The sequence below is a fragment of the Benincasa hispida genome, chromosome 3 (assembly GCF_027475165.1).
Source record: "Benincasa hispida cultivar pf3 chromosome 3, pf3_genome.v1.1, whole genome shotgun sequence".
In the NCBI taxonomy this organism is placed as follows: Eukaryota; Viridiplantae; Streptophyta; class Magnoliopsida; order Cucurbitales; family Cucurbitaceae; genus Benincasa; species Benincasa hispida.
The window spans coordinates 13284481-13309417 of record NC_143480.1 but is presented as its reverse complement, the minus strand read 5'-3'; the positions used below and the strand labels follow the sequence as shown (position 1 = coordinate 13309417).

The following is a 24937-nucleotide window of genomic DNA, read 5'->3' as shown; positions in this document are numbered from 1 at the left end:
TCATGTGCATTTAGATTCTTTGATGATTGCATCAGAGTTTGTGATGTTCTAAGAGAAAAATCGTCCATCAGCGTGACACAACTATAATCCGACATAAAAATAAAATTTGGATATCATGTTCTTTACAAATTGTTGGCCAGGTGGCTATATATGATTAAGCAGACTCATCCCGAAATGCACGTGGAATGGAGAGTACAGACAGTTAGGGATTTTTATTATTGTTAATATTTTTATTGTATAATTGATATTTTTATTATAATTTATTGTTTATGTTCTAATTTGTTTGTATGTTTTACTTGAGAAATAAATAATTTTTTTCTTTTAGATTATGGCTTTAAATCCAGGAATGATTGATCCTGATATTTTATATTGTAGACATCGAGAGGCGGTTGTTCACCATATAGGACATATAAGTATTGTTTGGGTATATTAAGTATTGTTTGGGTTGCCTATTGATGGCGAGCCTGTTATCAGAGTAATGCATGATGATTGGTTAAATATTTGTCAAATGGTACTTGGTGTGACCCCACCTGCTGATAAAATTAGAGGATCAAGATTAAGTTTAACATGGTTAGGAACACAATTTTCAAGACTTGATAATGATGCAGATAAGGAAACTATCATGAGATAGCGAATATACATACTATAGATAATGGATGGAAGTTTTTTTCCTGAAAAATCAAGTCACTTCGTGCAACTGATGTTCCTACCATTGTTAGTCAATCTCCATGAAGCGGGACGGTATTCTTGGGGTAGAGCGTGTTTGGCATGGATGTATAGACAGCTATGCAAAGTAATAAAACTTGACTTTTGTGAAATCACTAAGTCTCTGATGCTTCTGTAATTATAGGCTTGGGAACGATTTTCAACAATGGCTCCACAGCTCCGACATGTTAATGATCATCAATTAGCTAGACCAGCCACAATTATCGGTATGTTGTTTTAATTTAATTTAACAAATATTTTTATATGATTGATATAATTAATTTAAAATCTAAAATATTAATTTAATAATATAGATGGAGAGACCAATTTTATGTAACTAGGTCAGCTACACGTGTAATACGTCAATATTGATACATGTTTGATCTACTCCAACCTGATCGAGTACATGAATACTAAACCCAATTGAATTTTTTATACATATATTTTATGTACTCGTCTTTAAGTTTTTTAATATAATATGTTATGTTTCAAATTATTGGAGGTCTTACAAAGTTATCATGGACACTTTGCCTAATTTCTATACAAACGTCAAGACACGTGGTAGACGATAAGTCCTTTCATATATTTTCACATGGATGAAATGCATATTAGTCTGAAAAAGTTGCATATTTGGTACCATAATGGCACTGTTGTAGAATGTTTATTGCAATGAGGGTTTCAATTGGGCAGTTCAATAGGGATGCAACTCAAGATTACATCAATTGGTATAATAATATTACAAGGTGCTACATTACTCGTCCAAAGCAGTTATGGGTCATCTGGTACATAATTAAATATCATTTATTATTTTTATTTTAAATTTATTTTAAATAATGTCTAATTATTTTAAAACTTACAGAGATCGAGCAACAATAGCCTTCTTGATGTTGCAAATGATCCAAACTAGGTCCTTACTGTATGCAGTAATAACGAGAGCTACATGGAGGAGATATATTATATGTACTATATACCTCTTGCAGGTTCCTAGCCGTAGATGACGTGCTTGAGTAGAAGAAGATGAGTTCGATGAGGTTGACCAAAATGTGGAAGAATTATCTCATATGATGTAGACGTGAAGCCAAACTGGTTATACTAGCTCGATAATGATGATGTCAGCCTTTGGTTTAGGATATTATGATTTAGAGGTCGGTCCATCATCTTCATACATACATGGACATGGGCGTAACCGTGGAGAGCATAGTGAATATTCATATTATGAAGCGCCTGCTAGGGGTGATCGTTGAAACCGCTAAAACCAAACTGAAACCAAATTAATGTGTTTTGGTTCGGCTTGCGAATTATTGCGGTCGGTTTGGTTTCAAATTTAAAAACCAATTTGAAGCCAAACCAAACGCTTTTTTAATAAATATATTAAAAAGCAATATATATATATGTACACACACACACTAGAAAATATGAAAAAGCACGAAAAAATTTTTAAAATCATGAAATCGGACCAAACAGAACCGCTTATAATTGAGAAAATATGAAAAAGCATAAAAAACAAAAACAAAAATAAAAAAATCGTGAAATCCACCTGAACATGTGGTTCGATTTGATTTAAAAAAAAACATTTTTTAAACTTCACGATTCGGTTCAGTTTGAGTCCCAAACCAAATCGAACCGAACTGTGAACACCTCTAGCGCTTGCAAAGGTACCAGATCTACTAAAGGACTAAGAGGAAACATAGAATCAAGAGGAATTAAGCAACCTAGAGTTCAAAGTCGACGACGACAACCAACTAAAAAACGATGACGTCCGCCATTTGGAACACGTCCATTTTATTATTATTATTTTTAAATGAATGAAAAATATTAAATTATTGCATTGATGTGGACATTTTAATTTGCATTTAATTATTTTTCAATTATGAACAATAGTTGTAATATGGAAGAAATAAATATTGAGAATTTGTTATTTTTTATGATGTATCTTAAAGCTTAAACAGTTAAGGATGAAACAACAGTAAAATTTTCTTATTATTAATAAATACGATGATAATTTTTTTATAAAATATGTTTTTCTTATTAGAAAAAGGAAATGAAGAGGAAGAGTATAAATATATATTAAAAAAAATAAATAACCGAACATTCGACCATTGTTGAAAATAGAAAAGAAAAATAAAAAAACTAACTTGATCGAGTGTTAATTATTAACATTGATGTTTTGATGAATATTTAACATTGATCCTTGATTATTTAGTTTATTTGATATTTACTTGAGATGTTAATTATACTATTTAAGAATTATGTGTGGAATAATTCAACCGTGCAACATTTAACTAGTGAAGTTAACAATATGAATTTGTCAAAAGAAAAATTAAGACCCTTGTTTGATGTCTACTACAATTTTGAAATCTGTACTGATTTTAACACAATTTCTTTATTATATATTTCAATTTTTCAGGTAAATGTTTGAATTTTTTACCCAATTTCAAAAATAAAAAACAAAAATTTTAAAACTATATTTTTTTTTTCATTTTTAGTTTTCAAACTTGAATTGAATTTTAAAATCCATCGTTAAAAAGTAGGCAAAAAAAATAAATGATTATTATTTTTTAAAAAAAATCAAATAATTATTAAACAAGCTCTAAAAATTTAAAATCCAATCTATTATAGTATCTTTAAGTGTATAGACTAAATGAAATAAGTTTAAAGGTCTATCTTAAATATTTTTAAGAGTTATTTTCAAATATAGAAAAATGAACCAAAATATTAACAATAGACTGTAATATTTTGTTATTATTTTGTAGATAGACACAGATAGTGGTTTATTGCTATGTGATATTTTGTTATTATTTGTAAATATTTTTAGTAATTTTATCATTTAAAATAATTTTTATTTTATTTTTAAACCTAGAATAAAACCCTTGCAATCTTGAAAAACATACTATTTATAACCAATTTAAATATAGTTCTACTAATTAAAACATATTTCATCGACCAAATTTAGAAGTTTGAACTTCTATTTCATGTTGTTGAAAAAAAAACATTATTATTTGAGTTTAATCATATGTAGGAGTGAAAGTTCGACTATTCAAGCTTTTAATTTTTTAATCAATGAAATAATTTCTTAACTAATTAGTTGACCTTATAATTTAATCTTAATCTTTAAGAACATGACATGTTTGCATTTCTTTCACTCCAAATTCGATCCTTCCTTTGTATTTGAAATTCAATATTTTGATGACTTGGTGGTGTGCCATTCCTTTATATTATATGATTATTTGTATTCTAGTAAAATCGTTGCTCAAGCGCTATTTAAATATATGCATCTTAATTACAAATATATATATATATATATAAATTTCGATTTTTTTTTATATATATCTTGATTAATCTTATAAAACAACCCGTATGATCATACAAATTTTAGGTAATTATCAAATTCATATTTAACTTTCTAAAAATGATCGTTTTCATGTCTAACGTGTTAAAATTGTCCATTGGACTATTTTGAAAAGGAAAAAACGTGTTAAAAATTGAATGTGGTGTTGTTTTATTTGACACATTTGGATATGCAAATATCTTACCAGATGGTATTTGCCACACGAAACTCATTTTGCCAAAATCAATATAATTAACCTTTTCCAAGTAACGTGCTCATATGACCAAATATTTATATACAGTAAGAACAAATATAATTCAATAAATCAATTACCATACAATTGTGTGAGTAGTTAGTAAGTCCTTTATTCTAAAACATTGTAAGTCAGTCTACAAAACCTAAAACTTAGACTCTGATATCAATTCTGACGATCCGACCTTTTTGAATACTCTGATAAGGGTTGTTACTCATAATTACATATTTACATTCAAAACATTTTGATCATTGAGGAAAAAAATCATTAAAATAATAAGGATAGTTTTTCCAAAGTAAACTCCAAAACAAATAAATAGTTTTTCCAAAGTAAACTCGAAAACAAATAAATAATAAATAAATAAAACCTTTGTTTGGGGCCGTAAAATAATGAAGGTAAAATAACTTAAACAGATAAAATTTTGACCAACATCGAGTTTCAAATCAAAACTTTTAAATAGCTTGAAAACATAAACTGAGCGGACACGGTTTACATGTCCCATATGACACGATCACAGGTCCCTCTCGTCACCTTCTGGTCCGTTCCCATCCTTACCTGAAAAACATAAATTAAGAGAGGTTGGGTATAAAAATACTCAGTAAGTGATCCCATTACCGGGATCAAGCTATGCATTCACGAGCAGAGAATGATGGGCTCGTGGCTCAAACAACTACATCTGCCCTAGATGATGAAAAGAAACCAAAGGACGTACTGTCTTGTCTTGACTTGCATGTCTAGTGACCTGATGGCACACCGTCAAACATGGAAAAGTAACATGAACGTGAACCTATCAATTCACGTATGTCTAGTGACCCGTGGGCACACCGTCAAACATGAAAAAAATAACATGAACGTGAACCTGTCGATTCACGTATGTCTAATGGCCCGAAGGCACAACATGGAAAAATAACATGAACGTGAACCTGTCGATTCACGCATTCTAGCGGCCCAAAGCCACACCGTCAAACATGAAACTAGACCCGTCAATCCTCTAAAATAAAACATGCATCAAAGAAAGACGGTAAACTGTCTTATTGGTCTAATCATGCATCACATACATAATTTCATTTGTTTAAAATTTCAACCATGTTCATAATACTTATAACGGTCATGCAACAAGTATATCACAACGACAAAATCATGCTTTTAGAGTCCATTAATTAACTTTATAAATCTAATTTAGGCCATCTAGCATGAAGGCACCGGTAATAGTACCACTTACCTCAAATTAAGTCAAGGACAGTTATCTCGACAACCAACTCCAACAATTCATTTGAACTAAAACCAACGAAAGGACCAAACGATCGTAAATCCTGCTAGAAAGCACGTCACTGATCTCCAAACTTCGAATAGTAAATGTTCAAAAACTCGTTTTCCCTGTTGGACAGTGACCAGAAACGCTCTCAAACTTCAATCTAAAAACAAAACGTAAAGGATATCAACTAATTTGGGCAAAAGCTAATGGGTGGTCAAGAACCTCCAAGAATTCTAAAACTTACCCAAAATATCAATTTCGGTGACAATGACATCAAAAGTGGTGGCAATCATAGATAGGCCGCGGGTGGTGCTTTTGGATGGCATAAATTGTTTAGGCTAGCGGCTGATAGTGAGGGTCTTGCATGAGGAGGGTTTACGAGAGTGAGAGAGAATGGGAATTTCTAATTTTATAGATTTTATTCAGCAACGATTAGGAACAAACCAGAGCTTCAAAAAAAGATCCAACCGTTCAAAATGAAACTCTATATGTCTCGAATAGAATGACCAAATTTGAGCATGATCCAACGGTTCAAACTCCAGAATCAATAATTTTTGTGAAAGTTGTTGGTGAAAAACCGAATTGTTTTCTCCCCAATTTGTTTGCCTCTTTTCGCTCTCATTTAATTTAGAAAATTTTCAATTTTTTAAAAAATTTTGAAAAGATAAATTTTATCACAATATCTCCAAAATCTCCAAAGATTCTATTAAATTAATAAATCAATTAAAATTTCAAATTATCTTAATTTAGGCTTCAAAAACCAAAATTAAATGTCATGAAATCTATTAATTTGACACAAATTAAATCCTTCTAAATATTTAAATCAATTCAAAATCATGTGAAATTAATTATCTCCTTAATTTTTTTTAAGTTGGTCCTAAAATCCAAAATCAAAGGGAAGCAAAATTCAATATTTTCAAGATAATTAGTTCGAATATCTAATCAATTAAATTCAATTTAACCAATAAAAATTTTTCAATTTTTTAAATTTAATCTCAATTTCCTAAATGAAAGGAAAATTTAAACTCAATAATTTTAGATAATTATCTTAAATTTTCCTGAAATTTAGGATGTTATATTCTTCCCTTACTTTCGCCCTCAAAAGTTCAAGTCCTTAAAAGCTCGTGATACTTAGTTCTTGTCTCACCTCATGTTTCCAAATTGCTTCTTCAGACCGATAATTCTGCCAAAGAACTTTTAATTAGCACTAACTCCACGTTTTAGAAAGTCTTCATCTCCTACCATGAATTGTATAACTTATCTGAGACAATATCATGTTACTATTTAATCTTAAAACAAACACATATCACCATTTAGGACCCTCTTATACATGAGTCTGAAAATCTCACTTAAATGAAGCTCTTGAATTCCCCATCTACTATAGAGCATTTGTCATTCCAAAATACATCACCATAATCTCATAATAGTTGTAACCATTACCCGATGCCAGTTTCTAAGATAAAGATCTTCATGATTGTATACATCTATATTGAGAATGTTCACACTCCATAGAGTAGGTCACCTCACTGTCCATGCAACAAAAAACATATCTCCCATGGCATTTCAAGTCCAGGATTCAGAATTCGGATTCGGCACCTAATTGCCCTGACAATCTCCTGCAACTGAGATACGCTATCATATTCAATCCGTAATAGTTGATATAAAGTCGTGTGAATCATCTTTCTTTCCTAATAAACAAAGCTGGTGTGTCCAAGGCAAAACATTAAGGAAAATATGAAACACATTGCTAAATGGTTCTTGTATCAGTGACTTAGGCTATTCCAACTCTACTAGAGTCCTTCTATGAGGAGTCTTAAGGATAGGAGTTGCTTTTAACTCAAATTCATCTTTAGTGCTGAGGGTCATTCTAGGAGATCAAATTTACTCAACCTTAATACTCATATAGCTTGTTTCTTACTTGGAGCTAGATTACTTTTGTTGGGTTTTATGTCCTAAAAACTCACAGTTTGTAAAATAATAAACATTTTCTATTATCAATATACTTGTTATTGATTTATAAATTGTATGAAAGTATAAATCCAATAAACTAAGACCCATGACTATTATATGAGTACTTGAACTTTATGTGGAGATATAAGAGTGGATCAGGTTCGAGTAAATAGTCAAAATGATCTATGGTACACGAATGAGATTGGGTACCTTATTCTTGTAACACCATTGGATGCATCCTACTTTGTAGTTGTTACAAAGAGTTGTAAAGTGCTACATACGATGTGTTCCTAATTCGTACATGTTATGACATGAAAAGTGGGGATGTCCTATGCAATGAGTTTGTATAAGATAAGGGCCAAGAAATAAGTCACTTTTATTTTATAACGCTATTTACTGTTTAAGACTTGACTATTTCACCTAGATGACCTAGGTAACTCGATCTTAATCTTGAGCTAACAATGAGTTTGCATCAACCTAAGCAAGCTATATTTTTTTTTTTTTTCAAATAATGCTTACTACAGTCCAAAGTTTCAAATGGTAATAAGAGATTTCTCATTTACACTAAAACCGACGCCTTCTTTACACTAAAACCAGCGCCTTGTATCCACCCATATCATGTTTTAAAATCCAAACCATACTTAACTATTTGGGAGTCTTGAACACATTAATTTCCATTTACCTCTCCAAATTGAAAAAAAAAAAAAAACATTCCTTAAATACTTTTAGTTTTCTTCATATCTATCCTTGCTTAACCCAACAACTTGAAGGTGCAATTTTCACTTCAAGAGTGAAACATAATCCCTAAATCAAGACATATGACCCTTTATAACTTTTTCTATAAATCTAAAATTCCACTCCAAACTTGGAACTATAGTAAGGTATCCCCACAAGATAATATTACTTTTAAACTTCAAAATGTTTATCCTTCCTCTTGGTATGGTTAATTAAACTTGAACCTTTTCATTGCAACAAACACATAGTTCAAACCAAGCACCTTAAGAATTTTCAATCCAATAACACGTTTTCTCCCATCTAAAGGCAACTATAATTTCAACCATCTTGGCATTCCTTGATCAATTCATCTTACCTAGGTCTTGTAAAGAGTTCCTCATACTATCGCTTTATGCTCCATCTAGTAATTCTTCTTATTTTTAGGCACGTTATATAAAGAATCAAAACACCATACATTACTCGCTCCACCAACGTCGATACCATGAAAGTGATCATGACCTATTAATCCTTTCAAATTTTTTCTTGGAACATTTTGATTTTAATATCTAGTAATCCTTAATAGAATTTATAGTCTCTTCTTCACCTCTTTCTTATCTTATAAAGAAACTTTAATCTCGTAACTAAGAACGTGTGCCTTGTGATAAAGTTCCTTGTAGCACCACTAGTTTTATTCTCGTAATGCAAAACTTAATATTATTCCCCAGTGATTTCCAATTCACCTACCTTATTCTATAGCTTAACCAAATACATCCATTTCAGCACTTCATAGTTCTATCAGATTTCAATATCCTTGAACAGAAATATATGTCCGTTTCTAACAGTCCATCCACGAATTAAACTAACACCAAATGGCCTTATTATGATTCTTCTTTCTTTCCATAACACCAAAACAAAATAGTTATCTCATATTAACTTCTTTCAGGTCGTTAAACTAGCAATAACAGTCAGTCGATACATAAAACTTAGACATGAAGGCTTTTAAACACATTTTCCATAAAATATTTAATGAAAGAACATACCTGGCGAGGACGAAGGATTCGTGAATAGCCATAAGGGACACAAAACGAAGACTTACATCGTAAGTTAGTCTACAGAACCTAAAACTTAGGTTGATACCAACTGTAATGATCCAACCTTTCGATTACTCTAACAAAGGCCATTACGACTAAATACACATTTAAAACCCAGATATTTTGTTAAAAAAATCATCAAAACAATAAGGATAGTTTTTCCAAAATAAACTCGAAAATAAATAAATAAAACCTTTATTTGGGGCCCTAAAATAATGAAGGTAAAATGACTTAAACAGATAATATTTTGACTAACATCGAGTTTCAAATAAAAAATTTTAAATAGCTTAAAAACGTAACTGAGCAGAAGCGATTTGCATGTCCCATATGGCACGAACATAAGTCCCTCTCGTCACTCGCCGGTCCGTTCCCATTCCTTACCTAAAAAACATAAATTAAGAAAGGTTGAGTATAAAAATACTCAGTAAGTGATCCCATTACCGAAATCAGGCTATGCATCCACAGTAGAAAATGATGGGCCCCTGACTCAAACAACTACGTCTATCTTAGATGATGAAAAGAAACCAAAGGTCGTACTGTCTTGCCTTGACTTGCATGTCTAGTGGCCTGATGGTACACCGTCAAATATGGAAAAGTAACATGAACGTGAACCTGTCGATTCACGCATGTCTAGCGACCCGTAGGCACACCGTCAAACATGAAAAAATAATATGAATGTGAACCTATCGATTTACGCATGTCTAGCAGCCTGAAGGCACACCGTCAAATATGGAAAAATAACATGAACGTGAACCTGTCGATTCATGCATGTCTAGCAGTCTGAAACCACACCATCAAACATGAAACTAGACCCGTTGATCCTCTGAAATAAAACATGTATCAAGGAAATACGGTAAACTACCTTATTGGTCTAATCATGCATCACATACATAATTTTAGTACTATTTAAAATTCCAACCATGCTCATAATACTTATAATTGTCATGCAACAAGTATATCACAACGACAAAATCATGCTTTTAAAGTCCATCAATTAACTTTTTAAATCTAATCTAGGCCGCCTGGCACGAAGGCGCTGATAATATTACCACTTACCTCAAATTAAGTCAAGGACAGTTATCTCGACGATCAACTCCAACAATTCACTTGAACTAAAACCAACGAAAGGACCGAACTATCATAAATCCTCCTAGAAAGCACGTCACTGATCTCCAAACTTCGAATAGTAAATGTTCAAAAACTCGTTTCCTTTGTTGGACAGTGACCAGAAATGCTCTAAAACTTCAATCTAAAAGCAAAACGTAAAGGATATCAACCAATTTGGGCCAAAAGCTAATGGGTGGTCAAGAACCTCCAAGAATTCTAAAACTTACCCAAAATATCAATTTCAGTGACAATGGCATAAGCGGCGTTCGCAACCATAGATAGGCAGCGGTGTTGTTGTCGGACGGCATAGATTGTTTAGGTTAGCGGCTAGTAGTGAGGGTCTTGCATGAGGAGGGTTTGCGAGAGTGAGAGAAAAGGGGAATTTCTAGTTTTACAGATTTCATTCAGCAGTGATTAGGAACAAAAAGCGATCCAACCGTTCAAAATGAAACTCTATATGTCTCAAACAAACTGACCAAATTTGAGCACGATCCAATGGTTCAAACTTCGAAAATTTAAAATTTTTGTGGAAACTATCACTGAAAAACCAAATTGCTTTCTCCCGATTTTTCACTCTCATTTAATTTCGAAAAATCTCAATTCTTTCTTTTTTTTTTTTTTTAATTTTAAAAAGATAAATTTTATCACAATATCTCCAAAATCTTCAAAGATTCTATTAAATTAATAAATCGATTAACTTTTCAAATTATTAGACTTCAAAAACTAAAATTAAATGGCATAAGATCCAATACAAATTCTTCCAAATATTTAAATCAATTCAAAATCACATGAAATTAATTATCTTTTTAATTTTTTTTAAGTTTGCCCTAAACTCTAAAATAAAAGGGAAGCAAAATTCAATATTTTCAAGATAATTAGTTCGAATGTCTAATCAATTAAATTCAATCTAATCAATAAAAGTTTTTCAATTATTTCAATTTAATCTCAATTTCTCAAATGAAAGGGAAATTTAAACTCAATAATTCTAGATAATTAACTTAAATTTTCCTGAAATTCGGGATGTTATATAAACAGTGACATTTTATTATATTTGAAAATATTTACAACAATTTTGCCATTTAAAATAATTACCCATATATATAGAGAGAGAGGGAGGGAGTTGTTTTTAAATATAGAAAAATAAATCAAAATATTTACAAAATATAGTAAAATTTTAGAACTATCAATGATAGACACTGATAGACTTCTGTCTATCATTGATAGTTCTAAAATTTTGCTATATCTTGTGAATATTTTTAACAGTTTTACCATTTGAAATAATATATATATATATTTATATTGAATTATGCACAAACAAGTTATTTACCTTTCAAATATTAATTATTTTACAAATTTAAACGCATTCATTTATTATTTAATACATTTGTTATATGCATTTATTTCAAATATTAAATATCTATACAAGTTACAAATATAATAACCAAACTCAAAGTATTTATAGATATAACACAATACAATTTTTTTTTAATAGAAGTCTATCAGCAGCGATACTAATAGATTTTGTTATTTGTATAATTATTTTACAATATTATTATACGCTTAACTATTAGTCCTAGAAATATTACCCATTGTCGTTACCCTTTTTCATAAATGGATTCTACTCTCTTCTGTATTCAAAGTTATTGTGAATGATTTGCCAAAAATTGACTTTTTGCTTCTGTTTCATTTAATATAATAATTTTCCTAAAAGGTTCTATTACATTTTCTCTATTTAATAGGGTAACTGTTTTTCTATTTAATGTGTTAATGTTTTTTGAAGCTGAAATTAATTTTGTGATTAAAAATGGTTTTCAAACGGATCTTTTAGCTTCCCTAAAATAATTGGGGCTGCTTCTTCAGTCAATTGCTTCCAACTTCTGCTTCTGGTATATTTTTCTGGGCCAAATGATTCTAGTAATTTTCTGACGAGTGCTTGTCTATTAAGAGTATCGTTACCTTAGAAAGCAAGACCATCAATATTAAGATTGTATCGAAATTACTTTCAAAAGCAATGCAATTTTATGATATAATAATTGATTTATTCAACACCCATTGTACAAGTTAAAAGGGAAAAAAGACAACGTACAAAATAGAAACAAATTTAAGGGAATTTTAATTTTGTTTAGCTTCCGGTGTACAAGATATCGTAGGCAGTAGTAGCCAGAGGCAGGTTGTCATCGTGTCGACTGGATGGGCTATGTATGTTGTGGCCCAATAAACCAACCTCATCCTAGTTTGGGCCTAAGTGCGAGAAGAACAATTGGGCCTGGCCCATTAGACATGGGCTGAAGGATTTGGTGGGGGTGGGGACAAGCATCTGTGCGGAGCGTTGCATGCAGAAGGGTGACCACTGGCAGGCACTGAGCGCCCGTGCCTGTAGTGACGCCTCCATCACCATTCCTCTCTCTGCCATTTTCTGACCAAAATCCCCCAATTATTAGTATTACCCACACACTCTCCATATCCTTTTTCCCAGTCTTTCTTACTTTCCTATACTCCCATATTTCTCTACTTTATTTATTAAGAAGAAAAAAAAAGAAATAACCATCTGAATTTGGAGACAAAGCAAATCGACTAAGCTAAGGTTGAGGCAAGGGAAGGTAAAGTACAGACATTGTAAAGAAATATGCACAGCTTCTGCTCCAAGCCCATTACCAAAAGACGCGCCAATTCCCTCTCTCTCGTGTTTCCCAATAAAGACACACACCACTTTTACTATTTTGCCCTTACTTCCTCTCCTCTTAACATTCTCTTCTTCTTCTTCCTTGTGAGACTATGATGAATTATAAAATTAAAAATTAATAATAAAAAAAACAAAAAATCCCAACCCCACAACATTTGTCGCTCTCTTCCCATTTCGTTTCTTCTTTCTTCCTTGCTTCATTCTTTCCATTTTCACCTCTATAATGGCGAAGTCGTCGACCCCCACGACGACCTCGCTTTCCACCATTAAACCTAAGGATTATGCTCATAGTCCTGTCCATTACGCCGTTGCTCTTGCTGATCATTCTGCTCTTTCGCGTATCGTTTCAACTCTACCTCGTCTTGCTGATCCTGCTCTTATTCACACCGAGGCTGATTCTCTCGCTCAGGAGCGGATCGCTGACAAGATCTCTGCTGTTCTCGACCGCCGTGATGTGCCTTACCGGGAAACTCCTCTCCATCTCGCTGTTAGGCTTAAGGATGCTTTTGCTGCAAAAACTCTTTCCTCTGCTGGGGCTGATATTTCTCTCCAGAATTCCGCTGGTTGGAACCCTCTGCAGGAGGCTATGTGTCGCCGGAGTTCTGACATTGCGCTCATTCTACTCCAGGTTCACCACCGCGCTGCATGGTCTAAGTGGCGCCGACGATTGCCGCGGGTTATTGCTGTTCTTCGTCGAATGCGAGATTTCTACATGGAAATTTCGTTTCACTTTGAGAGCTCTGTAATTCCGTTTGTTGGGAAAATTGCTCCATCGGATACTTATAGAATCTGGAAGCGTGATGGTAATCTCCGAGCGGATACGTCGTTGGCTGGATTTGATGGCTTGAAGATCCAGCGCGCAGATCAGAGTTTTCTCTTTCTCGGAGATGGTGATCAGAGTCACGACATTCCCTCTGGTTCTCTGCTTGTGATCAACCGTGACGACCGCAAAATCTTCGACGCGTTCGAGAACGCGGGGGCTCCGATGAGTGAGTCTGACATTGCGGGATTCTGCTCTCAGACGAGCGTTTACCGGCCTGGAATGGACGTCACGAAAGCAGAACTCGTCGGAAGAACTAACTGGAGAAGACAAGAGAAAACCGAAAGCGTTGGAGAATGGAAAGCCAAAGTTTACGAAGTACATAACGTAGTGTTCAGCTTCCGATCGCGAAAAGTAGCCGGTGGCGAAGGTGACGTGGCAGGTAGTGAGCAGGTCCTCCCGCTGGAACTCGACGAAGACGACGACGGATTCTTAGTAGCGGAAAACCCTAGTTTCGCGCTGCCTGACAGGAACAGCACTGACCGGCGAAGACACAGTAGCTTTGTTCCTGAAGAGAGGGAATGGGTAATGATGCCGAGGAAAAGCGTAGACATACCGTCGGCGACAGCGCCACCCCCAAGGAAGGTCGGGAGGCCGAATTTTACGGCGGTTCCAGTTGAGCCGCCGCAGACCAAGGAAAAGGAGTACGTGAGAAGCTTACGTCCATCGGTGTGGTTAACGGAGCAGTTTCCGTTGAAGACGGAAGAGCTTCTTCCTTTACTCGACATTTTGGCGAACAAAGTGAAGGCGGTGAGAAGGATGAGGGAGCTGCTCACCACCAAGTTCCCGCCGGGAACTTTTCCGGTCAAGGTAAGAATTGAAAAAAAGGAAAAGTAAACACTACAACTGCAAAACGTCTTTCTGGGGTCAATTAAAGTGGGCCCTATCTCAAGCCTTAGAATTTCGCTTTTGATTATTATATTTTATAATTTATTTTCTTAATTGGGCGTTCTTTCGATGCCCAAGCAACGGTCTCTCACGAAAGTATACTGAAGAAGAGAGAGCCCTCTGATTGGTTGACATCCTGGTGGGGCCTCCATGGTCGGTGATTGAACGGCGATGGGATCGACTGGGTTGTTTTGATCCTACGGTGATGGACTGCTGGGGTCCACCTTATTCGAGGATTTACTCTAGACAAAGAAACCACCCGGGCCCCACTTTGCGTTTTTCGCTGAATCCTTGTTTTCCTACCGAGGGCCCCACTCTTAATACGCTTTAATTTCTTTTTTCCTCTCACAAAACTACAAAAAAAACAATAAAGACCCAAATAGAATTTGACTCAAATATTAAAACGTGGCAGCGTAAGAGACAACGCAGACTTGGGTCCTTTCAACCATTTTTTTAAAATAATAATTATTACTATTTGTGGGAAAAAGAAAAGTTTCAAACTTATTCAAAACGGGGGATGCATTAAAAATTTAGAAGATTTTTTTTTTTTAAAACGTAAGTCAATAATAATTAAGGGGAAATCTTCTGTTTTGGATCTGTAGGTGGCTATTCCGGTGGTGCCAACTGTGAGAGTGGTGATAACATTCACCAAATTTGTGGACCTTCAACCGACGGAACAATTTTACACACCATTCTCTAGTCCAAGGCAACTAGTCAACAGTGGAGGAGATGATCCATCTGAATCACACTGTTCATCTTTGCCGTCTTGTTCTTCATCTTCATCGACATCGACATCGACGTGGCTGAAGCGAAGCACCAGCCACTCAGCTGTTGGATCGACAGCTAAACAAAATTATCGTTGTTTATGGTCGGCGGCTCAAGATGAAATAGATCCATTTGCCATTCCAAATGGTTATACGTGGGCGAGGTCCGATGACAAATCAAGCAAACTGAAAAAGTCAAAATCCACAAGGAAATCGAAATGATTGTATGCTGGGAGAGATGAAATGATGACGAATGATGAGAAATGAAATGGAATTAATTTAATTAGTTTAATGGATTTGCTTGTGCTTTGAATTCACAGATACGATGTAGATAACCCGTCTAATTATATAACTCACTTGTCCTTTCCAGAATGTTGGTAGTCTAGATTTTTTATTTCGGTCAACAATTTTAGTCAACTTGAAAGAAATAGTTGCAGACAGTTTTATTCTTTCTTTGTCGGAATTTTGATCTTTGCCCACCCAATTCAATATTCTTCCCCCCGATTCTTATAATTTGAATCCTTTTATTTTTTTCCTTTTTGGACCATCTCTTATTCCAATGCCCCACGGTCGGCCCCCCTCTAATTTTGATGATCTTGTGAATGAACAGTGGAAAAAGTCTAATCATGTGCTTTATTATCTAAGTAAATGGGGGAACATCCACGTGATTATTGAATAATTGATGAACTAAACAGTGGTGTTTGATTAGAAGTTTGAATTTGAACCCAGGTTATATCAGTAGATATTTGGTCCAAGTTTTACAAGCCTTGTGAAAATGAGATGCCTTGTGATTACGAGGAGGATTAAATTAAGGATGTTTCTTTTAAAAAAAGAAAAAGATGCCCAAAAGACATAGTTTGCTTCGTTAGATGGAAACCAGTTGGAGTTGGCAAGTCGTTAAAAAAGTATTATTGCAGTGGTAGTAAAAGACAGCCCATCCACCTATGGCCCTGCGTGCTGCTGCTGCTGCTTTCTAAAGGCGTTTCGAGCAATTATTATCTAATCTTCCTCGAATTCCTTCACTAAGTTTCTGTAGTTCTTCATAGTTTTCGATCCCCAGGTATGACTCTCAACTTTTATCACAAGCTACTTCTAATAATAATTCTGATTCAGATCTTTTCTGTTTTGTTTGTGCTTCTTTTAAGTTCAAGATATGTTCTTTCTTATGAATAAAATCTTTAGATTAGATCTCTCTCTTGTTTCGTTTATAGCATCTTAGAAATGGTTAAAACAATATGATAGCAAAAACTAGCTGTATTTTGAAGAGAGAGTTATAATTTTCTGTTATCTTTACCAATCTGGGTAATTTAATGGATATTCGAACAAGAATATGTTATTTTTGGACATAAATTTTGTTGCTGTTACTTTTAACACCAATAATGGATAGTTAGTGAGTTTAATGTATTGGTTGGGAATTAGAAACCATGGCTGCGGAAGCACCAAGCTGGGCTGACCAATGGGGAGCAGGAGGCATCGGTGCCATGGAAGAAGACGATGACAATAAAGCCAAAGGTGGCCGGAGCTCAGACAAGAAGGGTGGTTCTAAGCCTGGATTTGCAAAAGCTAAGGCGGCGACAGTGGCTGGTGCCAAAAAGATAGGAAGTGGAATATCTAATGGCATCAAGTGGATCATGAACCCACGCAAGAAAAGCTCCAAGTAAATTAGGAAGATTTGTCTCGACATCCTTGGCACCAGAATAACAGAGAGAGAGAGATAGAGTTCTACTCTTGTTATCAAAAGATTGAAACTTTTCATCATTCTGGTATTTGTTTTGAATGTTGGCAAACATGGTGTGTTAGAGTTTTAGACTTGATTCGGCTGAGACATTCCGTATTCTATGGAGTTCAGGTCTCATCCTGTTACCATCTTCTGAATATCAGAATGAAGTAATAGTTTGAGGCTCGTGTCTCAAGTGATTTATGTATCATAATGTCATATTAGACTCACTAAACTGATCAGAAAATTTAATCATTTCACTGCTTGATATTAGAAAGAAGCCAATAGCTATTTTCATTGGTTCACAGCTTAATTGAAAGAAGGAAAAAGAAAAAGAAAAAAACTAAAACATTCAGGCCCACTCATTGAGCAGCACCTTTGATGGAAAGTTAAATATACTAGAATAGAATGGAACATAAAGCTGATGCATTGATTGATCTGGAAGGGAATAGCTAGAATTTACAGGGAAATGTATCATTGTCCTCCAAGGAACCCACCAAAAGTGTTTTCTCCACTGTATGACATGTAAAGAAATCCATCTTCATCCTTATTATCCGCATAAATTGCAGACATCAATGCACCTGTTGCACAGAAGAATTTACTCTAAAGCTAACATTCAATACAAGATCAGAGACTAAGATAAAAAGGGTTGTGACTCACCAGTTGAAGGTAGAGTGTCCTTGATAAATACAAAAATAGCTTTTTCAGCGCTAAGCTTAATCCGTTTCCGAACGACGTAAACAAATTGTCCAACAGTTAAATCAGCAGGAACGAGGTATCTGCAATGGGAAAGACAAAAATGCCACACTGGTTATTCAAGTATACGATGTTGGCGACTTCAAAAATGGATTATCCATGTGCTTATAACAAAGTAATACTTCTTCACGTTCGAGATTTATCCAGAATTATAAAGTATCAATCAAGAGACTGGATTTACTGCTATAACATAATATTTAAATATGGGCCCTTTGGCTTTGGTGGGACTGACTCCAGTGCTTTTTTTCCATGCATCACTCAATAGTCAATCCAATGGAGTTAAGAGTTACCATCTGAAGTAAACCATTATTCATATGATTGATTTAGGTACTTCTGTTTCTAATACACTCCACGTTCAAACTATATGCTAGCAACTCCATTATTTTCATTCGACATATTACTGCAGCTGCTACTAACATACATGCTAGTATTTATTTTAATTTATCAATTCAGAACGTGATAACTGATAGCATCTTGCCATCTGTTCATATTCACCAATTCATTAAGAGAATAGAGAAAGAGAGAGTACTTGTTCCTATCAATATCAGCAATGTTACTCCTCCCAGCTTTCTCGACAATCACCTGATTAACTTAATTGAATCAGTACCAAAACCAAAGTAAATTTAGAAGACCATAGGAAGTAAAGAACAAAATTAGTAACATTATTCTTACAGGTATTCTATCCGGGTACTTTTCCCTTATGCGAGCAGCTTCAGCCTGCCTCTTTTCTGAGAAGTGAAGATTCCAACAGAGTAAGCAATAATAGTTAAAGCATGAAGGAATAGCAAACAGAACACGGATTCAAATAAGGTCACCGACTAAGTCACAAAATCAATCAAATTATAAGCAATTGAACTGATCTAATTCAAATTCCAAGCCACCCCAATGGAATAGCAATACGCGAATCATGTCCATGTAAATATATAAATATATGACCGTTTTGAGAGTCTAAAAGTAAACGATTACCCAAAGGAATTCCGAGTTTGAACGAGCTTCTGGCCATGGAAGAAATCAGAATCTCACGCTACGATTAGCGGCTGAAAATTTAAAGAAAGCGAAACGTTAAAGCCCCAGAGAGAATTGGGTATATAGGAAAAGCATAATCAAAAGTGAAAAGGCGAAGAAAGGCAAAGGTGGGTTGGCAATGGCATACCCAGCCAAAGAGAAGATCAAAAAAGGGAGTTTAAAAATTCAGTATTTGAGTGATGAATCGGGAAGAAGGGAGTGAGAATCAGCAGAATTGGATAATAGGAAAAGAGAATTTAAAAAGAGAGGGTAGAGATGATCATGACTCGTGTGTTTCGTAGATGAACGACCCTCTTTCCACTTCAAACACGTATTAGCCAACCTATTATTTCTCCTTTGAGAACATTCCCCGTCTCTCAAAGTTATCACTCTATCCGTATTTGGGCCGTCCATTTAAATCAGGCCCAATTGTGTCACCTCAATTAGGGCTAATAATTTAAGGGGAATTGGAGTATATAGCAAATCTATCTACATCTTAGATTTAAAATTTTCTTTTGCATTAACTACTAATAATTTCCTTTTAAAATAAAATCCAAAAGTTGTTAAAAAAAAATAATTATTATAATATTTTATGAAATAAGATCTAAATTATCTTAGACGCAATTGAAAACTCCAAATTCTAACAAAACCCGGACTTGCTTGATACACCAACAAAAATCCTAAACCTAAATCTTAATGAAAATCTAAGAAATACATTAAAAGATCTAACAGATTCTAAATATATGACGTGATTTATGATTTATTTTGCTATATATATAAACGAACTAAAATTTTAAAAAATAGGTGCATTTGGTCTTTGAATTTTCAAAATATAACTTTTTAATCCCTAACTTTTTAGAATAGATCTATTTAATCCCCAAGTTTTCAAAATGTTCATTTTTAGTTTTCAAGTTTTTAAGAATGGATTTAAAAAGTCCCTAAACCATTTATTATTTTTGTTTTACATATTTATATGAAAATTTGAATTACAAAAATATGTATGAAGAGAAAAGACGTAATCTTTAAAAAATTAATCTTTAATTTAAAACAATAATAATAAATTAATGCATGGACCGTTTAAACATATTTCCGAAAAATTATAGGCTAAAAATGTATATTCTGAAATTAAAAATGTATGTTTTGAAAGCTCAGAAATCAAACACACGTTCTTTAAAACTCGGGACTAAAAATGTAATTCTCTCTTTATATATATATATATTAGAGATGAAAGAGGTAAAACGGTACTATCAACCTTGAAGTAAGAGTTTTGATTCCCATACAAAAACAAAGCTATGATTTAGAAAGTATAAGAGAGAGAGCACTGCCAAGGACATTCCAATTTGATTTTTTTCCTTTTTCCTTTTCTGTATAATCATATAATTCATTACTATATAAAGAAAAATGTCAAAAAAAAAAAAAAAAAAAAGGCTGCAGAAAGTATCAGTAGTTCAGACTGAGGGGCAATGTATAAAGAAGTTTGAAGACAGGCCTTTTTCCCCACCCTCTAAATACACACAAACAGCTTCAGTCATTGAGCTTCTGTCTTTTTCTCCTGGGTGATGGCACCTAAAATTGTCTCCTGAAGGACATGTAGGAATTTTGCATCATTTGATTTCATCATTTAGTGTGCTTGGTTTATCTTTCATCCTTTGACTTTGAAAAGCAGTGATTCTGTCAAAAGCTTTTAGTCCACACAGCATTCTCATCTTCTCTACAGCGGCTGTGAACTTCCATTATCCTCTCAACAGACTTGCAAATGCCACTGCATTTCCAGTCAAATGAAGCCACACATGGATTTCCACTCTGAGCCTTCACTTCACAATCTTGCAGCACAAAGTGATTCCATTAGATACATAATACTGTTTCTTGGCAGTGATTTCGTGCTGTTAGGACCAGGACAAATGAGATTTCACAATTTACCAGGTGGGGTACCGCAGCATAGTTTTCTATCATCAACATGCTCCACATCTAAACCAATGAACCAAGATCCCAAAGATACATCTTCGTTAGCATATTTGTGCAGCACATCTCTGCACATATTTCATTAAGCAAATATATTTCATTGCACTAATTTTATACAAGCGTTATCAAAGACTCCTTCCTTCCACAACCAAAAAATTGATTGCAGCAAGAATGTTTGGCAGATAACAATATACTTCTTAGTCATCGCCCCCCATCACTCACTACGATTAGGAATACTCCAATCAGAGCAATGAGATGATGCTTATTTGTCTTATCTTTTTATTCAAAATGAGAATTGATTTGAAACAATGTGGTAATAAGGGCAGATAAATCGTGAAGGACCTGTAATGGTTGTGAGGATGGAAACTTACTGATTCTTTAGTATATACTTTGCCAAGTCCTTTGAAATTGCATAAAGCTGCCCGGTCGCATGACGGAAGTACTTGTTTCCTTCTCCACCAAATATCCAATGCTCTGGTTCATGGTACTTCATTCCCCTATGGCAAAGAAAAAATGATGTTTAAGAAATTGAAACTTACAGATTCCAACAGTTAGTAGCATGAGCTAGATAACATAAAAGGAAGTAATTCTCACTTCTGTGAAAGAACAGGACCAGACTTCATGCAACCAATGTAAACCCGAGGTTTCATTCGATGTGCAGCTAAAGTTGATCCAAGAGTAGCTGTAATAAATCATAAAGCAAGAACCGTATGAATGCATGCAGCACAATCAAAGCTCCTAGAAGACAAAATATTTTGTTCCATAAGGACCTCAATGACAAATAATTATAACTGGTTCAAACGCTTATCACCTATCTGAATGCACTCAAACCCAAAGATTTGATCTGGTTTAAAAAATGTTTTCATTTGCAATTCTGAACACGACATGTACTATTGAGAAAAACTCATTTCAAAGTTTACCTAAGTTGACATGGACGTCGTCATCGACTTTAACATAAAATTCAGCATCCCACAAAGCAACAGCAGTGGCAAAATAAGATTTTGTCTTGGCCGATAGCTCCAGATAGCCTTCAACGTGATTCTGGTTTCATTGTTGGACAAAAATGTAAATGTATAAGTTGTGTCGCACATAATTTTGCATTTAGTTGGACCAAAATGCTGAAGGAGAAATCAAAAAGGAAAAGAACAAGAAAAACAGCGGGAAAAAACTGCACTACCAGTCTCAAGAAATCTCTATTCAGAAGCTCCTCTGCAGCAACAGCTTTATCAAGAATGCCACCTGATGTTGAACTGGTAATAATATCCATACAGTATGAGAAATTTTTATTGATTACTTAAATTATATGTTCTCTACTCAGCCAAGAGATGTTCATGAGATGCCAGGTGAACAAAGTACAGGACCAACAAACTAATAAACTCCAATGCATGGGGATTTTCATTTATCACAAATCCAACCATGGACTAAATTTTGATAAGTCAGGATGAATGTGCACGAATAACTTGAGTAAATTTTTCTAGACGATTAAGGCATCAGATTATTTAAAACTTCATGGATATACATCTGGCAAAAGGATCAAACTATTAGCAACTTTTCCGGTTCTTACAAAACCCAGAATAGAAACAACGTTTTTGAGTTGTAATGTAGACTAACACCATAGAAAGGTAATGTATTCTTACCTATGTCCTATAACAAAGCGTATGATTATCCCTTTCTCTTCCTCGAGCTTCGTTCTTTTTTCACCTTGAAAATATTTTTTCCTTGAGAATGTTTGACACTAATAAATGCGGCCTCAAACTAACCAAAAGATAAATACATAATTTTGGACTACCGATTTCACCTAGTAGCATCCAAGTACTACGAATTGAATCCCTTCGCTTCCGACTGCTAAAAGCTGTATTTATTCCTATAACCATGAAGTATTTTCTCCTCTTCAAAGTCAAATCATCAGTCTTCAGATTGTCCAATGTGAGAGATCCCTTTAATACAGTTTTGTTGTCCTCCATTGCGGCTGCCAATTTCCTTTCCAAATCTGCAATTGTGTCATTCAGTTCCCTGTAGCCAATACAGACAACTTCTGTAGGACATTTGAGAAAATATGAGCACTGATAGAAGTGTTTGAAGAAACAAGCGACTTACTGGATACTGAGCCGTGTCCTTGAATTCTCAATTATGCTTGCATTGTATGCATTCTTTAACGGAAATGATAAGAATGAGACAGTCAAGAAGACATAAAAATTAGTAACCGGATGGAGAATCTAAGCCAACCTAAATCAGTGTAGATTAACAAATAAATCCATGAAAATGATGCTGGCAGTTTCTTCAGCACATGTCTTAGCCTTATAAAAAAGAACCCAATGTTTATGGTAGAATGAGAGAAGAGAGCCGACTTCAAAGCAGATTTTATATCCATGAACACTGTGGGTTTGCAGTTTCACCACATATCTTGACCTCATGAATTGATTGACATATAACTAATATAAGGTAGTAAATTGATGAAAAAGGTTCCTTCAAAGCATATGTATGAAAGATGTACTCACACGTTGTGGATTACAATTCTCAGATTTTATCTTCATTTGTGCATCAGCAACCCTAAAAACCTTTGAAGTCCTTTCACCTTCTGGAACGATCCACATTCTGGGATTATGTAAGTAAAAGAATGAAATCCAAGCATTGAAGTGAAGAAACAAGCACAACGTATCAAGGCATCGGGTTGTTGAGAAAGTAGAAGAATGGAACCTACTTTAGGTTAGTTAATAGTGCTCAAATTCAAATATCAAAATACAGAAAGCATAAGGCTATAATTAATCAGCTCTGCACATCATTCCCAATGCATACGAGAATAGTTTCATCAATGCTAGAACCAAAGGTTAACAGCGACCAATCCAAAATAGAACTGAAGATGATAGTTTCCAAGAAATATAGAATTTAAAATCAATTGAAAATCCATATTCCCAACGTGCACAGTTCAACAAACGAACTCGGAAATGGAATCTAAACCCATTAAAGGATTAAGAAAAAGATACCTGTTAGTGAAGAACATTCCAGCGCAAAAGCTCCCAAGACATAGCAGAAGAACCCAGTTCCTAGAGAATGCATTTCTTGAAGCAAACTCGCTGCCTCCTCTGTTCTTCACCGACATTTCCTTTCCTTCCTCAACTTAGTTCACTTCGCACACTTGGGATTCATAAGAGTGAAGCAAAATTAGAGGAATTAAATGAAGAAGAAGCAAGGAAAGAAACCCAGAAGAAGAATGGAGCCGCAATAGAAAAGGGTTAAATGGAAAAACAAAAATTTCATACTTTCAATGCAAATGGAGCAAGCACTAGATTTGGGAAAGTTACAGCCTTTTGGTTCAATAGCATCGAAAACCCATTTGCGTTTTATAAAGAACTTTTGGTTTTAAAATGAAATTTGGAATTTGTGTCTAATGGATTTGGATCCAATTGAGGACAGAAATAGAATCGGTTAATAGTTCAAAGGGTGTCGGTAAATGGTCCAGAATAATTGCTATCAGTAGCCAAAACTGGAAATTGTGCGTCTCCAAATACTCCGTTAACACTCAACAATAAGTTAAAAACTGATCCCATATTGGATTTTTCCATTCAACCATATTGATTCGAAATCGAGTAATCAACAGCAACAGAGTTTTTTCTTGTTGAAAGTTCTCTAGTTACTGTTTTTTCAGGTGAATCATCAATTATTGTTAGTCTTTATTCGAGTATTTAGCGATTATTGTCTTCATATTTTCTTAATCTTAGAACATTCTTTTTAGGAATAAAGAACTTTTGGGAAAATTGCACAAAAACCTTATTTTGAAGGTCTAAAATGGCAAATGATCCAACTTTTGAAAAAATGTTAAATGTCCTTTTGTTGATGTCATAGACATGTGAAGTTACATAGTTGCGCTATCTTTTATCCTCCTTCCCAATAACACGATTTTCTTTGTCTTCCTTCACAGACCCAACTTTTGGAAAAACT

At 34.3% G+C, this 24937-nt stretch overlaps 3 protein-coding genes and 1 long non-coding RNA gene across 7 annotated transcripts; 2 read left to right on the top strand and 2 right to left on the bottom strand.

Annotated features, from left to right (window-relative positions):
• Nucleotides 1–13152: 13152 nt before the first annotated feature.
• LOC120073104 (Ankyrin repeat family protein) lies at nt 13153–15930 on the top strand. The gene is made up of 2 exons (XM_039025726.2): nt 13153–14716; nt 15397–15930. The coding sequence occupies exons 1-2, from the start codon at nt 13310–13312 to the stop codon at nt 15778–15780; spliced, it is 1791 nt and encodes a 596-aa protein (XP_038881654.1). The 5' UTR covers nt 13153–13309; the 3' UTR covers nt 15781–15930.
• Nucleotides 15931–16306: 376 nt separating this feature from the next.
• On the top strand, nt 16307–17530 carry LOC150037038 (uncharacterized). The gene is made up of 2 exons (XR_016528407.1): nt 16307–16618; nt 16978–17530. It is a non-coding gene; the product is annotated as an uncharacterized LOC150037038 (long non-coding RNA).
• LOC120073107 (autophagy-related protein 8C-like) lies at nt 17512–19403 on the bottom strand. The gene is made up of 6 exons (XM_090311761.1): nt 19185–19403; nt 18998–19068; nt 18704–18759; nt 18561–18613; nt 17936–18054; nt 17512–17856 (listed from the first exon to the last, which is right to left on the bottom strand). Exons 2-6 carry the CDS (start codon nt 19032–19034, stop codon nt 17750–17752), a joined length of 372 nt encoding a protein of 123 aa, XP_090167887.1. The 5' UTR covers nt 19035–19068; nt 19185–19403; the 3' UTR covers nt 17512–17749.
• A 962-nt stretch (nt 19404–20365) lies between these two features.
• On the bottom strand, nt 20366–24504 carry LOC120073105 (putative beta-1,3-galactosyltransferase 2). 4 transcript variants are annotated; one of them, XM_039025728.2, is made up of 12 exons: nt 24259–24504; nt 23983–24133; nt 23497–23593; nt 23096–23148; nt 22797–23011; nt 22636–22699; nt 22176–22248; nt 21919–22039; nt 21593–21680; nt 21370–21495; nt 20957–21066; nt 20366–20859 (listed from the first exon to the last, which is right to left on the bottom strand). In XM_039025728.2, the coding sequence occupies exons 2-12, from the start codon at nt 24096–24098 to the stop codon at nt 20711–20713; spliced, it is 1212 nt and encodes a 403-aa protein (XP_038881656.1). In that variant the 5' UTR covers nt 24099–24133; nt 24259–24504; the 3' UTR covers nt 20366–20710. The 4 variants fall into 4 exon arrangements, with proteins under 4 accessions (XP_038881656.1, XP_038881655.1, XP_038881657.1 ...); XM_039025727.2 differs by having other exon boundaries at nt 22788–23011; nt 24259–24397; XM_039025729.2 differs by having other exon boundaries at nt 20957–21004; nt 22788–23011; nt 24259–24397.
• Between the last annotated feature and the right edge of the window lie 433 nt (nt 24505–24937).